The 15,067-nt window shown below is 38.6% G+C and overlaps 1 protein-coding gene across 8 annotated transcripts in view; it reads right to left on the bottom strand.

Annotated features, from left to right (window-relative positions):
* The window catches only part of TAF1 (TATA-box binding protein associated factor 1), an 83,279-nt gene that overhangs the window by 43,385 nt on the left and 24,827 nt on the right, over positions 1 to 15,067 (bottom strand). For 7 of the 8 annotated variants that reach the window (XR_009692002.1, XM_061136996.1, XM_061136994.1 and 4 more), the window contains exons 19-29: positions 13,901 to 14,050; positions 13,602 to 13,721; positions 13,150 to 13,325; positions 12,216 to 12,394; positions 10,553 to 10,766; positions 9,936 to 10,101; positions 8,409 to 8,620; positions 5,002 to 5,110; positions 4,706 to 4,804; positions 4,237 to 4,414; positions 1,109 to 1,176 (exon numbers count right to left, since the gene is read on the bottom strand). Coding sequence is in view for 7 of the 8 variants with exons in the window: in XM_061136996.1 (XP_060992979.1) it covers positions 1,109 to 1,176; positions 4,237 to 4,414; positions 4,706 to 4,804; positions 5,002 to 5,110; positions 8,409 to 8,620; positions 9,936 to 10,101; positions 10,553 to 10,766; positions 12,216 to 12,394; positions 13,150 to 13,325; positions 13,602 to 13,721; positions 13,901 to 14,050 (1,671 nt within the window). In the remaining variant the exon portion in view is untranslated. The remainder of the gene's footprint in view (positions 1 to 1,108; positions 1,177 to 4,236; positions 4,415 to 4,705; positions 4,805 to 5,001; positions 5,111 to 8,408; positions 8,621 to 9,935; positions 10,102 to 10,552; positions 10,767 to 12,215; positions 12,395 to 13,149; positions 13,326 to 13,601; positions 13,722 to 13,900; positions 14,051 to 15,067) is intronic. The other variant, XM_061136993.1, reaches the window with a different exon arrangement.

Below are 15,067 nucleotides of genomic sequence, written 5' to 3' on the forward strand. Positions count from 1 at the left end.
AGATGATCAAAAATATACAACCTTGGGCAACAACAGCTTAGCTCCCACAACAAAAACATCTTCACCAAATTAAGTTTTAATATCACACTGTTTTTGCTGTAAAACTATCACTGAAAACACTGGACACATTATTGTTGATTAGTAACTTTTGTACAAGGGAATCTAACCCAATAAATTCATTTTAGACTATACTATGAAAAAGTCTGTGTATCAATTGCTTCATGTCCTAACCCACTAAAACTCAATCTTCTTAAAAATTATTTTTGGCTGCACTGGGTCTCTGTTGTTGTGCGAGGGCTTTCTCTAGTTGCAGTGCATGGGCTTCTCATTGCAATGGCTTCTGTTGTGGAGCACGGGCTCTAGAGCTTGGGCTCAGCAGCGGTGGTGTGTGGGCTTAGTCGCCCTGTGGCATGTGGAATATTTCCCCACTAGGGATCGAACCCGTGTCCCCTGCATTGGCAGTTGGATTCTTAACCACTGGACCACCAGGGAAGACCATGTCTTTTAAGTTTTTTTTTTTTTAATTTTAGCCTTTCTAAGTGGGTATGAAGTATTAACTGGCTTAACTGGTTTAAATTTTTATTTCCACAATGATAACCAAACTTATAATCTTTTCATGTTTATTGGCCATTTGGCAATCTTTTATGAAATTTCTACTTCAATATTAACATCATCACATTTATATTTTTTAGGCCTGTACAGCTGCCATATTTTGTTGTTGTTAAGAAGATAAAATAGAGATTATCTTTTAAAAATTAAAATTTCTCCCTGACAAAACAGTCTCTTAGCTTCAGCTGGCTTTCCAGGAAGTCAATTTCCTTAGCCCTTTCGAAAGTGTTATGTGGATTTTAGATTTTAATCCTAGTTCTACTATTTAACAGCCATGATGCCCAAGACAAGTTAGTTTCTCCTATGGACCTCAGTTTTTCCATCAACAAAAGGGAGGGAATTAGACTATATGATTTCTAAGGTCCCCTCCAGACTCTAATGTACGAAAGACCTGCTTCTCTCTCATTTCTCTAATCTTCTGTTACATTCCCTACTTCCTCAATTCTGGTACCTGCCAGCTTCAAATTCTACCGCCTTTCTCTCATTTTAAATGTCTTACCTCTTTAAGTTTTTCATCACAGAGATCTAGCATTGATTGAGAGATCTGGGTCAGTGAATGCTTTGGCCCTAGATTACAGAGAAACAAACAGGAAGAGATGAGACCACGGACATGGGAGGCAAGAGTACCAACACCTCTCCAGACTTGCACCAACCTAGCTGCTGAGTCAGACAGATACATCAGTCTTACCTCCATTTTTCAGTGTCTAACACATAGCAGATACATAATATGGATGAATAAACTAATTTTAATTCTCTCCCTTATTTGTGTATATCCACACACAGCAGTACTACCTTTGATACACAGCATACTACCTTCAATACTGCTGCCTTTAATACCTTGAAAATAATACCATTGATAGGAAAATGACAATTTATTTAAAGATGACTAAGGAGATCATCTTTCCATATTTAGCATTCAAAATTTGTGACGGCAATTTTTGTTTGCAGAACTCGTGGTTTGTGATGTCCATCCAACATATGGCTAATCCAAAGCCTTTGTCAGAAAACAATCTCCATCCTAGCTCAGACTACTACTTTAGTTTCCCTGAAGTCCCTAACAAGAGTTTCACAAAATCCTCCAACTATCACCTACATTCCCTGCTTATGGCTACCCTAATTTAAGCTCATCATAGGGAAAGTCAAAACATTTTCTTCTCAACAGTAATTCTGTTTCCTTGCAGTATCCTTTGTTTATCTTCCTGTCAATTCTTTCAAAGTAAGTGCTCCCCAGAGCCTAAACCTCAGCTCTATCCTCAACTACTTATTAATTAATTAGCAGGCATTTATTTATTCATTCAGCAATTGTTTAATGACTGTGACATGTTCAATGATGAGATTAAAGGGAAAATATGACACAAGTCCTACCTTAGAGAGTTCTTGGTTTAGTCAAAGAAAATGACATGAAAATAAATTGCTATATGACAAGGTATAAGTGCTTGAAGTATCTATGGGTGAAATGATATGATATCTGGAAATATAAATAATGAACAAGACTGGTCATATGTTGGTAAGTGCTGAACTGCGTGAATAGGTGCAGTGAAGTTTATTTACTTTCTCTCTACTTCTGTATATGCCTAACAATTTCCATAATAAAAGTTTTTAAAAAGTGAGTGTAAGTGCAAATAGAGGAATATACTATGAACTGTGGAGGGTTTGTAACAGTTTCAAAACAATTAAATCTGAGTACCAGGAAGGAACAGGAAAGGCTTTTTGTGACTGACACTTGAGCAGTATCATTAATGAAGAGAAGTCCACCAGGTAGATAGTATTGTAGAAAAACATTCCAGAGGGAGGAAGAAGTGTGCAAAAACATTTAAGTAAGCAAATTCATGGAAACATGAAGCAACACATTTCACAACAGAAATTACAAGTAGTTTTGTACAACTGGAATACAGGTATGTGTGTGGAAGAGAAACCAGAAATGGAACTTGGAAAGGCTGAATGGGACATATTACAATGGTCTCATAGGAGATACAAAGGCACTGAAGATTTTAAGCTAGAGAGTAATTTTTCAAACTTGTATATCAGAAAAAAAAATACCCTGTCAACAGTGTGAAAAATTAAGGCAGGCAGCAGAGAAAGTCTGGAAGCAACTGCAAGAGGTCAAAGAAGAGATGACAAGGGCTTCAACTAAGACAGTAGCAATGGAGACCAAAAGGAAGGGAATTTTTTCCAGCAAAATTTAGAATGTACAATTTATGGAACTTAGTGATCTACGAGTGCAGGAGAGGCAGAGTGAATCAATGATGACCAATATTTCTAGGTTGTATAACTAGAAGGATAGTAATACCACTGATGGTGGTACTATTATCATCATCATTTGGGTATAAGGAAGAAAGAAGATTGAGACAGAGGGGGATGGAAGGAGAAAATCATTTCCAAATTTTTACTAACATTGCCTCTAAATGACCCACAGGTACTTCAAGCTCTGCATTTTCAATGTCAGCTCTTACCTCCCATTCCCCTTCCAAGCAGATTTTTTTTATGCATTTATGCTTGCCAACTTGAATGATAGTTGGGCCTAACAAATTTATTCTTTCTTTCTATGTGTCTGGTACTCTGCTAGGCCCTTGGAATAGAAAGATGAATAGTCTCTCTAGGAGGTCACAGAGTGGTAGGAAAATCAAATATATAATCAATTATATGTAACACAATAAGAGCTATAAAAGTTGATTTAATTGTGCTAAGGAGGCACAGATGATTGAAAAATGGGTACCGTGGGCAATATGAATACATCTTCATGAAGCGATGATATGAGCTGGTCTGGAAATATGAATGGAAAGAGAATAAAGGGCATTCCTTACAAAGGGCAAAGACTGTGCAAAGGAATGAAGACATGGGATAGGATATTTAGTGAAATACAATGCTGAGTGTGGCAGGAATCTATATCTATAGTAGGTATAGGAGCCAGTCACTGGAGATGAGACTAGATAAATGGGTCAGGCCTGCTTGTGAAAGGTATTAAAATCTAGGTACACTATTGTCCCATGTGTACAGGTGAGAAAATGGAAAAGGTTATAAGATGTTAAATAAGACATCTAAGGTAATTCAATTATTAAGTGCCATAGTTCATCTGTACCCTTAATCTCTACACTTATAGACGAATCTGTGCTCAAGGATACAACTGGAAATCAGAAAATTTTATCCTTTACATGCAGAAGCTGTATGTACTATATCTTGAACTCTTTAAAACTCAGAAAATAGATTTCTTCCTCCTTGTCTTTTCAGTTTTTGAGCAAAGTGGACATATAACAGCCCCTATAACATATTTGTAGATCAAATCAAAGACAAATAGAGTCACAAGCACATACTCTATGGGGGTTCCATCCACACTGAATGCCTCTTCTATTTACCTAGGCTCCCCTCTTCCTCCCATACTCCCCATGCAATTGTTTCAACAGATAAGACTCCAAATTCTCCAGAGGATACATTAAGTGGGAATAAAAAGCAGCAATATCTGTTAAATGATTAAAAACATACGTTATCTGATTTTCATAACCCTCAAATTCACTAGTACATTGTAGGTCCTTTCCATCAGTCCAACATCTAGTCTGAATCTAGGACTAGTAAGGAATTAAAAAAGGATCTGAAAGGTGACCTTTGCAGTCAAAGACAGGTGATTCTTACCATTGTAGGTTGCACTATTTTTCACAATTAGCTCCAAATGTTCCCTGAACTCTTCCCGAGATGGGTAGAGGCGTTTACGCACATTTTCACGGAGTGTCTGTAAGTCCATCGGCCGGGTGATGATCTTGTAGTAGTCCTTTACGACCTTTGCATTGACTGGAGTGTGGAAAGGGTATGTCTGTGCAAACAAGAGCCAGCACCATCCATGAGCAAAGAACATTTGCCATAACCAGTTCCTCAAGACTCTCTCACATCTCACCTGTCTCTACCTGGCCATCAACTCTCAAAGGAATCTCTCTAGATGGAGCAAGTCTGACTGTTTCCTCTACTAACTATTAAAAAATAAACAAACTATATCCCAAAGAATAAGGAGTTTGAGGTTCTTAGGACTATACTGCCCTCTATCTGAAATCAGACAGAACAAAGGGCCTTGCCATCCATACTGTAGACCTGAATGCAGTGAACTCACATTCGGAAGATCTCTCATGTCATTGATGATAGACTCCAAAATGGATGACAATGTCACCATGGGGTCTGTGCGGCGCCGGTGAATGGACTTATGAGGTCTCTAAGGAGAAACAAAATATCAGAATGCTTCTTTAAATTAAAAAAAATACATTTTGGAAACCTTGTAATGAGCAGTACATGTAATTCTCAGGGCAATACCACAGGGAGAAGCTAAGGCTGTTATCAGGGCCACGGCTTAGGACTGGGGGAATTAATGAGAATCCCATCTGGTCAGAAAGCAGCAATGCAGATACTCACATTCAAATAGTCACAATGAACAGTAGTTCCAACTCGCCGTTTCTTCTTGGGAGGAAGTTGCTGCTTAGGGAACTTGAGAACCAGAGATTTTCTGCGAACCTCATCTGCACTGTAATAATCATAACACTTTCATAGCATGCAGTCCCTATTTCTAGTCCCCAGAAAAAAAGCAACCACAAAGAAAAAGCCCAAAGTACCTGAGCATGAGCCTGGGGAGTAAAAAGCCAAACTAAAGGCCAGACATCCACATCCTAAGGCTCAGATCGGGCAAGACCTCATAGTATCTCCAAATTAATAAAGAACTAAGCAAGCCACAAGTTCACCTCAGTTTCCTACTTGGAAGATAAAGGAACTAGGCTAAAGGAATTTCCAGAATCTTTCCACCTCGAATATTCTATCTCAGGATAAAAGGGCTAGGAAATTTAACTTATTCAGAATAGAAACAAGGAAGAAATTAAAGCTTGTTTGAAAAGAAAAACTAGGGACTTCCTTAATGGTCCAGTGGTTAGGACTCCATGCTCTCACTGCAGGAGGCATGGGTTCAGTCCTTGGTTGGGGAACTAGGATCCCAGATGCCACACGGAGTGGCCGAAAAGAAGAGAAAAAACTAGTTTGAGTTCCCTCAATCATTAAAAGCCCAACTACCTACTTCCCTTTAATCATATGAGATCAAGATACCATATTTCCTTTTTCTAATGTGCTTTAAAACATGACTACTATAGATGTTGATAAATTAACAAGGATAGGAAAAAAACTCTCAAATCTAAACAGAATAAATGAATATAACCACATATTAAATTAAAAATTACATACTCAAAAAATAAATATATTTTGAATATAATACCCTGTCAAAAAAAAAAAATACCCTGACTGTCAAGTCCTGTGGCATATAATCCAAGGACAACAAATTACAGAAAATATCTTGAATCTACTTTACATGTTTGTTGTTGGTAGTAGTATGTGTGCTCAGTTGCTCAGTTGTGTCTGACTCTTTGCGACCCCATGAACTGTAGCCCGTCAGGCTCCTCTGTGCATAGGATTTTCCAAGCAAGAATACTGGAGTAGGTTGCCATTTCCTTCTCCAAATTCTCAAACTATCTTGCACATATCACAGGATGGGCAAATGTATAAATACACTGATACTGGGAACCAAGAGGATATAAATATAAAACAGAAAAAGAATAAAACTAAATGATGTACAAATAGAGGTGATACAATGTTTTCACTGATTTTAATTAAATCAAGAACCTAAAAAGTGTGAGCTAAAAATAAAATGCAAACTATAGCTAAAAAACAGAAAAAGATGAAGAATCTATCGATATAATTTGTTTTAGAAGTATTGATATGAGGTTGTGACTTACAATATTTGTATATTTCCTAGTTCTATCTACTAAGAACCTAGAAGCAGTGACATCTCAGTGGCAATGAGGATACTTAACACCTAGATATTGGTTCCAAAATACTATTCCCCAATAAAAGGAACCAGGACTCCTTGAGAAAGGGCTGATTCTGGGTCTGGGACAGAGAAATTTCAAGGAAAGCCTGACATCTAGTGCCAGAAAGCAAAGAAGTTTGCAAAATTTATAGGTTCATTTCAAAAGGACACAGGTTCTGGCTTGAAGGGATCAAATCTGGGACAATCTGAGCAACCAAATTAATAATGATGTTAACAGATTTTAATATATTATAGTTTACAAAAGGAAGAATTTCAGAATCCATAGTAATATTCAAAAAAAGAGGGAGAAGCCCTGCTTTACAGAATGCCACTTAGTGTAAAGAATGATAGAATTAGAAAAACAATGAAGCAACCCCCTATGTAATAAATGAGTTAGGTAATGATCATCAATGGATGTTAAAACTATTGAGAGAAATATTGTAAGAGAACAGGATATTCACCCACAAATTAATTACAATGGGAAAAAAAGTATCTTTATTATAGAGGAATCTGAGTATTACCACTTTAATAAGATGATCAAAATACTGAGGAGCATATACTGACATTATATGCTTTCTCATGTGGTGCGGTAAATGCATAATATTACTTCTGCTGCAATCTTGCCAAAGATAAATATACATCAACACAAAAACAGACACATCTAAAATGTGGAATATTTTATGAGACCTGGACTCTTCAAAAAAATTCAATGTCATGAAAAACAAGGTGGGGAAGACAGTTCTACATTAAGAGAGATTCAAAATACTTGATGTTTGAACTGGAATTGATCCTGAATGGAAGTAGGGTGTAGGCAATAAAGAATATTGAGACAACTGGGGAAATCTGAATAAGGACTGAATATTAGATACTACTGAACTAATGTTAAATTTCTTAGGTGTAGTAATAGTATCATGTTTGTGCATGCTAGGTCACTTCAGTCATGTCCAACTCTTCGCGACCCCATGGACTACACAGCCTGCCGGGCTCTACTATCTATGGGATTTTCCAGGCAAGAATATTGGAATGGGTTGTCATTTCCTTCTCCAAGTATCATGTTTGTTATGTCCTTATTCTTTGGAGATGTGTGCTAAAGAATTTGAGAGAAATGTCATGATGCCTACAACTTCCAAATGTTTCAGCAAAAAAGAAAATGTTTTAGATACATAAAGATGAAACAAATGTGACAAATGTTAACAGTTGGTGAATTTAGAGAAAAAAACATACTATATTATTCCTTCAGCTCTTCTGTAGGTTTGCAATTTTCAAACTAAAAAGTTGGGGGGATTCTTTTTTTAATTTAAAAACTTTTCTCATTGTACAGCAGAAACCAATACAACATTGTAAAAAAATGAATTAAAAAAAATAAAAACTTTTCTATTCTTTTTTTTTCATTTATTTATATTAGTTGGAGGCTAATTACTTTACAATATCGTAGTGGTTTTTGCCTGATTTGTTTGAACCCGAAGGCAATAAATATTCAGTTAGAAAAAAACTTTTCTACTTGATTATCAAATTCTCTGAGGACAAGGGCTAGGTAAGTGTAAGCATAGTCTGTCTCCTCAATCTTTTTGGCTGGTCCATTATCAGAACATCTGAGATCAGGGACCTTACAAATATTACAAGTGCCTGGAATCAGAATAGGAAGAGCATTTAGTACATACCAGGTACTGTACTACTTGCTTAATATAGTTTCCTTCATTTTATCTTCATAGCTACCCTTGAAAGGATGATTTTATTTTGCAAATAAGGAAACTAAGACTCAGAAAAGTTGAGTAGCGTGCCCAAGGGCAAGTGGGTGGTGTAGCCTAATGAGTGCTTTACAAGACTATAATTTCCATTACTGGCAACAATTACTGAGGGAAGTCCATTAAAGTTCCTATGTCCTCAGTTCCACTTCAGAGAACACATCACATCCACCCCTGCCCCCCACCAATATCGCCAACCTCCAACAGATCTCTCCCACTGCTCTTACCTCTCAATTAGCTGTTTCCCTAGGACAATCTTGGTCCCTTCAACCTTGATAAGTTCCTCATTATCATTATGAATGACTGTCTTTTCCAACTCCTCCTCCTGCTCCTCTGTCATGGCAACAGGGTTGGAAGGGGGTGCATTTGTTTGATAATAAAGAGGGCAGAATTTGTTTGTTCTCATGTGCCCAATGGCACCACAAGCCCCACATTTCAGCTGTAAAAGGGAAAGTATCAACATGTCAGAGGTAAGCAGGCTTCTTCATGTTAGCTTTAAGAAATACACAGAAGGCAGAAGAGAAACAAAGGCAGGCCCAGAACTTTTATTCTCACAGACTAGGTACACACCTTTCAACCAGAAGCCACCGAACAAAAGTACATGTATGGAAATAACATATTAAAAACAAAATGAAATCCAGAGACTGAACGTTACTTTAAAAATCAAATGAGGAAGAAAAGGCAGAGGATTTTTAACACAACTTAAGTTGTAAACTATGCAAACATTAAAAATGCAGAAGAAAGGCTATTGGAAGCCCAAGGTTGCATTCAGAAGCACAGGCAGCCAGAATGAGTATATTCCCAGTCTCAAGGAAAAGGCTTAATAATACTAAGTCTCTTGAAATTCCCTGGCAGTCAGTGGTTAGGACTCTGTTCTCACTGCAGAGGACCTGGGTTCAATCCCTGGTTAGGGAACTAAGATCCTACAGGCAATGCAGTGCAGCCAATAAAAAAAAAAAAAAGAAAAAAAACACACACAACACTCCACACACAGAAAAAGCCGAAACAACAACAACAAAACAAGTCTCCATCTTAGTTGTGCAACTGCCCTCACTGTCATCTGTAAAATGGGATCAATACTGTATCACATAATATCACATACAAGAAACATTAGAATACTTAATGAGCTCAGTACATGTTAACAGCAGTTCACATTTGTTGAGAATTTTACCAGGTATAAAATGCTTCCCATGTATTACATTCCTTAATACAATACCATTGTGAGATAGGTATCATTTTAAAGAAGAAAAAATAGGTTGGAGAGGTTATGGTCACAGAGTTACTAAATGGCAGAACAAGACCCTGAACCCAGATCTTGTGTTTCCAAGTCCACGGCTCTTTCCACTGTACCATAGTTGCCTCATTTTGTGATGCACTGCACAGTGATACCTAAACTATGCAAAGCAACCTGTATTGTATGTTTTCTCAGTCACTGCTTTTAATACATGCAATTTAAAAACAAGATGTGTCTACATATGTACATAAATATACATGTCAAAAAAACCCACCACACCTGTCTCAACTCGTAGAAAATATTTTCAATGGATGAAGCATAAAATGACACCCAGTGACACCAGATTAAATCTGGTATTATCAGTTCCAGTCATAATTATAACACCCAAGTGGCCACATCAGTTCAAACTAGCTTTCCATAATACTGCCTTCACTCGCAGTAAGGTAGGATGCCAAAAGCTAAGGGAAAAGGTATGCTTTCTTTCTCTGCTTTGTTAGTTATGATATTACACTATACTTACTTTTAGGTCAGGACGCTCCTTCATTTTTTTGGGCTTCTTCTCAGGAGGACCCTTAAGCTTCTCCTTTTCCTGGTTTCGCTTAAGTCGCCTCAGTTGCTCTTGAATCCTCCGCCGTTCTTTTCGCATCTCTTCTCGATGTTGTTCATCAAAAAGGGCAAATTTTCGACTATATAAAGGGGAAAAAAATTCACAGATCCATAAGCAAACTTAAAACCAAGAAAACTGTCCTGATAGCAAGCATCTCAGAACTAAAATAATACTGAAACAAAAGGGGCTACATGGCATTTCCACTTAACCTGCTTATCAGTCTTCCATGTGCAGAGGTACCTCTCTCAGAATGAGGACCCCCTAAGATTTTTGCCAATCAACCAACAAAAACACAAAGGACCCAGAGAGAACTTAAAACATGCCTTTATTTTACAGCAAACTGGGGATTCTCCCTGTGGTCTGGCTCTGTTCAAACCCAAAGTTCTAAAGGCAAGATGGTTCTCAATTAACACAGATTTCCAGGGACAACTGTGCAGAATCTTGTCACTAAAATCAAGTATCCATCCTCACCCCCTTCCCCATCATTATCATTCTCCTTATCACACTGGCAAGTGGGAAGTCAAACTCACATGAATTCCTCGTCTTTTGTGGTCCGTATGCGCACATAGGCATCAATGACAGCTGGCTTTCGGACCGTCTCACAGCGAACATATTCTTTCCCCTCCTCATCGCGAAACGTGCGATAAATCTTGAGACAACGGCCAGTGGCAGAAGAATTAAGGCTTGTCACAGAAGCAGTGTCATCATCTCTGTGATTGTTTCCTGATGCTGCTGAGCCTGCTGCTGCAAGGAGAAAAAGATTTCTACACAGTCCCCCTACCACCTAAATGGCTAGTTTCTTGGGGTTGAGTGGAGACCCCCAAACTCAACATGCCACACAACTATTGTTCTGTAGAAAGCATCAAAGTCACCACCAGCCCCAAGGATACACTAGTTGTCCTTTCCTGACTTCATTTTCATTTTATCACTGTCAATGTTCCCATTTTTATAAGTACAGAAAGTTCTGAGAGGATCTCAAAGATACACGTTTGTCATATGGAGGACAGCAGAGCAGTAGCTGTATTTTGATTTCTTTGAACAAATGCACCAAAGGAAAATCCAAGCAGGAAGTAGTTGATGATCATATTATAGAAAAGCACCCAAGCACTGGGGATGGTGGGGGTGGGGGCTAGGGCGCGGCAGGCAGAAATGACACCACAGAAAAACTCCAGAGTCTTAAGGCCTAGAGTATGCTTCTCAAACTTTAATATGAATGAACAGGAATCATCTGAGGATCGTGTTAAAATACAGATTCTAATTCAGCAGGTTTGGAGTGAAACCTGAGACTGCATTTCTAACAAGCTTCCACATGATGTAGACATTGCTGGTCCAAGACCACATTCGAGGAAAGGCTTTATCACATCTTTACAAAGTAGTCAGAACAACTGAATCACACAAAGCTTTTACAAAGGGAAAACAAAGGAAAGACTACTGTAAGTGTAGTCATTTAAAACGTTCAATCTTCAGCCTTTATCCTCTCTCAGTATCTACATCCAAGTTCTCAATTGCCTCTTTGACATCTATACTGGGGAGTGTCATAAGGACCTCAAAATCCACATATTATACCTTTCCTTCTTAAACCTGCTTCTTTTTCTGAAATGTACTACCCTAATTAATGGTACCACCATCTTTACAGCAAGCCAGAGTGAAACCTTAGCATGACTTTGATCTCTCTCCTTTTTTCATTCCTAATGACCACATCTCAAACCAGTTCAGGCCTTCATCATCCCCACCCTCAATTTACGCAATTTAGGGTTGGTGAGTTTAAACTCTTTTTAGAATCTAAGACTCTGAGAATCTTCTGAAAGCCATGGATCTTCTCCTCAGAAAAAGTACACCTGTACTGATTTCTACATGTGATTTCAGAGGGTTCAACCCCCAAATCTATTAAAAACTCTTACCCTCTAGGATGAATGCCCAGAAAGCTCAAGTGATATACAGCCATGATCGTCTTGGTTTGGCCAGGCCTGATACAAAGGCAGTAGCAGACTGGCAGCATCTCTTCAATTTGTGCCCCACAGACATATCTAGAGTCCAGTTTGCAGAATCTCTCTACTTCATCTATGGGCTTTCCTATACTCATCTCCTACTTTTCCTGCCTCCATCTTTACCTTAGTTATTAGTGGGCAGTTATTTACAATTTTTCAATCTTTCTTTTTTTTGTCTGTCTATCTGTAAAGTCACTACCCTCACCCAATAGCATCCTCTGTAGTTCCTTCCGTTCCTGCTCCTCCCGTTCACGTGACAGCTGAGAGCTGGTTTTCTTATTCTGCAACATGTTCTCTATGTTTTTTCCCATTTCCTCAAAGTCACTGTCTTCAGCTGAGCTGCTGTCTGTGTCAGTTGATAAGATTTCGGTTGATGATAAAACCCTAAAAAGACAAAATAATATTAAATTTAAAAGGAGGGGAAACATAAGTTTTTAAAAAGCTGAAGAAACAATTTTAGTTTAGGCAAGAGTAGGAAATAGAGAAATCAACCTTAAAAGAGAAATATTCAAAATCCACTAAGACATGGGACCCTGAACAGAAAAGCTCTACAAGTTTTCCTAGAAATTTAGTCAATGAGGCAAGTTCAAAATATGAAATAGTATAGCAACTCTTTCAGAATTCTTGGAAAAAGCCTGAGAAACAACAAATCAGCATAGTGGTTATTTTTAATAGGGCATTATCATCCTCTAAACACTAAGCCTCCAAAAAAACCCCCACAATCCCCTGTAATGGCTGCCAGGCTCAAGTAGGCCACAAGATTTGCCATGGAACCTAGCACTTCTTGCCACTGAAAACCTCTGCCAGGCCTGAATGGGAGTGGAGATTGGGGAAGAATGGATACATGTATATGGATGACTAAGTCCTTTCACTGTTCACCTGAAACTATCACAACATTGTTAATTAGCTATATCCCAATACAAAATTTAAAAAAGCAAAACAAACAAAAAACAAAAACTTTGCCTATTGTTTTGAAGAGAGTAGGTACCACAGCACTATCATGAATAGATATCACCCTGAAATCTCAGATACCTGACCACCTAGTCACATTTTAGGTGACCTTCTCTCCCCTATAAAATAATGTCTGAGACCCCCTCCCCTTTCCAGCTTAGATCTCCTGAAGTACTAAAACAACACACTTGTTCTGCAGGTCAAAGATGCGCTGACATTCCTCTTTGTAACGCTCTTGATGCTCAGCCACAGAAAACCTTGATCCACGGGCAAATTTACTCATGGGCCCCTCTCCAGAGCGGGCTTGTTCTGTTGACATTGTGCGTACTACATCGATCACTTCCCAGCGGGACAACTTCTTAATCTACAAGAGAGAGACACACACACAAATCATTCAGAGATTTCAAAGGAAAAAACCAGGGCACATGGTTAGAAAGCTAGATAAAAAAAAAAAAAATCACCCAAAGCAGGTTAGACAGAAAGCTTTGAGAAAGCTAACTCCCGAAGAAGTCTCTAAGATTCAGTCTACCACAACCTAAACTACAAAATTCTCCAGATAGTTCCTAATATCTGCCTCCAAGCTTTCCCCTCTCTATAAAGAGCCCCAGGGAGCCTCTAAGTTTTCCTCTTCCATGCCCACCTCTTCCTCAGGCACACCAAATTTACGTAGAAGTTGCTTGGCATTTTTCAGTGAAAGGCGACGGAGGTCTGCATCTGTTCCTGTCACTGTCTTCTTCACTGGCTGAGGCTCCTTATCATCCTACCTCAGAAACAAAACAAGAAAGAATCCTAGTAAGCTGAACTCTTTATAATAGGCATCTAAGATATACTGTTAACATTTCCATGGCTTCCCAGATCACCATCCATTCATCTCCATCCCTTAACCTCTATTTCTTCCTTCCCTGATTTTTCACCTTACAGAAATTCAGACAGTCTCACCTTCTGCTGTGTTGGTTTGTTTGGAATCTTCACATAGGAGAATCCTTCACCACATCCTGTGGGATCTGCCACCCCAGTCACCTCCAGGAGACACTTGCCCTTCATGGCAGCAATGAAAGCCCGTGTGGTGTTCCAAGGAGCAGTGCGAACCTGAGGTATGAAAAAAGATTCAAGGGGTGGTGAAAAACATTTGCTATATATCTAGCCACACTTAGAAGGTGGGGATAATAACAATAATGTACAATCTGATGCTTTCTTAAACTGTTCACAGAGATCAATAGCTACATAAAGCTGCCTAGGACACAGCCTGTTCTTTTCTATGGTACTTAAATCATGATAATAAGTAAGAGGTCAAAATCTCAGTCAGTTTAAGTAGGAATATATGGAAAAGCAGTACCCTCCTCTTCAGCTCCATATCCCTTGGGTTTGACTGAGAGTTCTCAAAGACAGTGTTGTCCCCACCCTCATGATTTTCAAAGAGTTAAGTTAGACTGATGACCACATTTGATTGTTTAATTGCTCAAATACCTTCTTTAGAATGACCCATATACATACTCTCCCAATTAGATGATAAACAAGCTCTACAAAGTACTGGCCCCAATCTCAGTAGCAATAAACCAAAGTGCATTCCACCTCTGCCACAGGTTTGGTCAAAAAGACCTGTCCTCTCCTAGAACCATAAATGGTGTTTACTGACACATAAAATAAGCAGGCAATTAAGACAAGGGGAATGTGCTTGTCCAAACAGACCAGAGAAGGTTTATATAACTAGCTTAGCTATAAAGTGGCCAATTCTCTATTCAAGATTCAATCTTGAAGGCCGTTCAAAAGAATCTTTCATTTCGGAGATTCTGACATCCACTCATTGTTCACTCCAACCTCAAAAGTACAGTACATACAACAATGCTTCTTTACTCACTCTGCCTGACCTCACTGACAAGCATTCACTCATTTAACAAATATTTATTGAATATCTACATGTCAAGCACTACTTTCTCAGGGGCCTAATGTCAGTGAGGGAGAGACAAATAAACCAACCGGATTCAATACTGCATGATCAGTGCCATGACAGGAAAACAAAAAGTGCTGCTGCTGCTGCTAAGTCACTTCAGTCATGTCCGACTCTGTGCTATCCCATAGACGGCAGCTCACCAGGCTCCCCCGTCC

The sequence above is a fragment of the Dama dama genome, chromosome X (assembly GCF_033118175.1).
Source record: "Dama dama isolate Ldn47 chromosome X, ASM3311817v1, whole genome shotgun sequence".
In the NCBI taxonomy this organism is placed as follows: domain Eukaryota; kingdom Metazoa; phylum Chordata; class Mammalia; order Artiodactyla; family Cervidae; genus Dama; species Dama dama.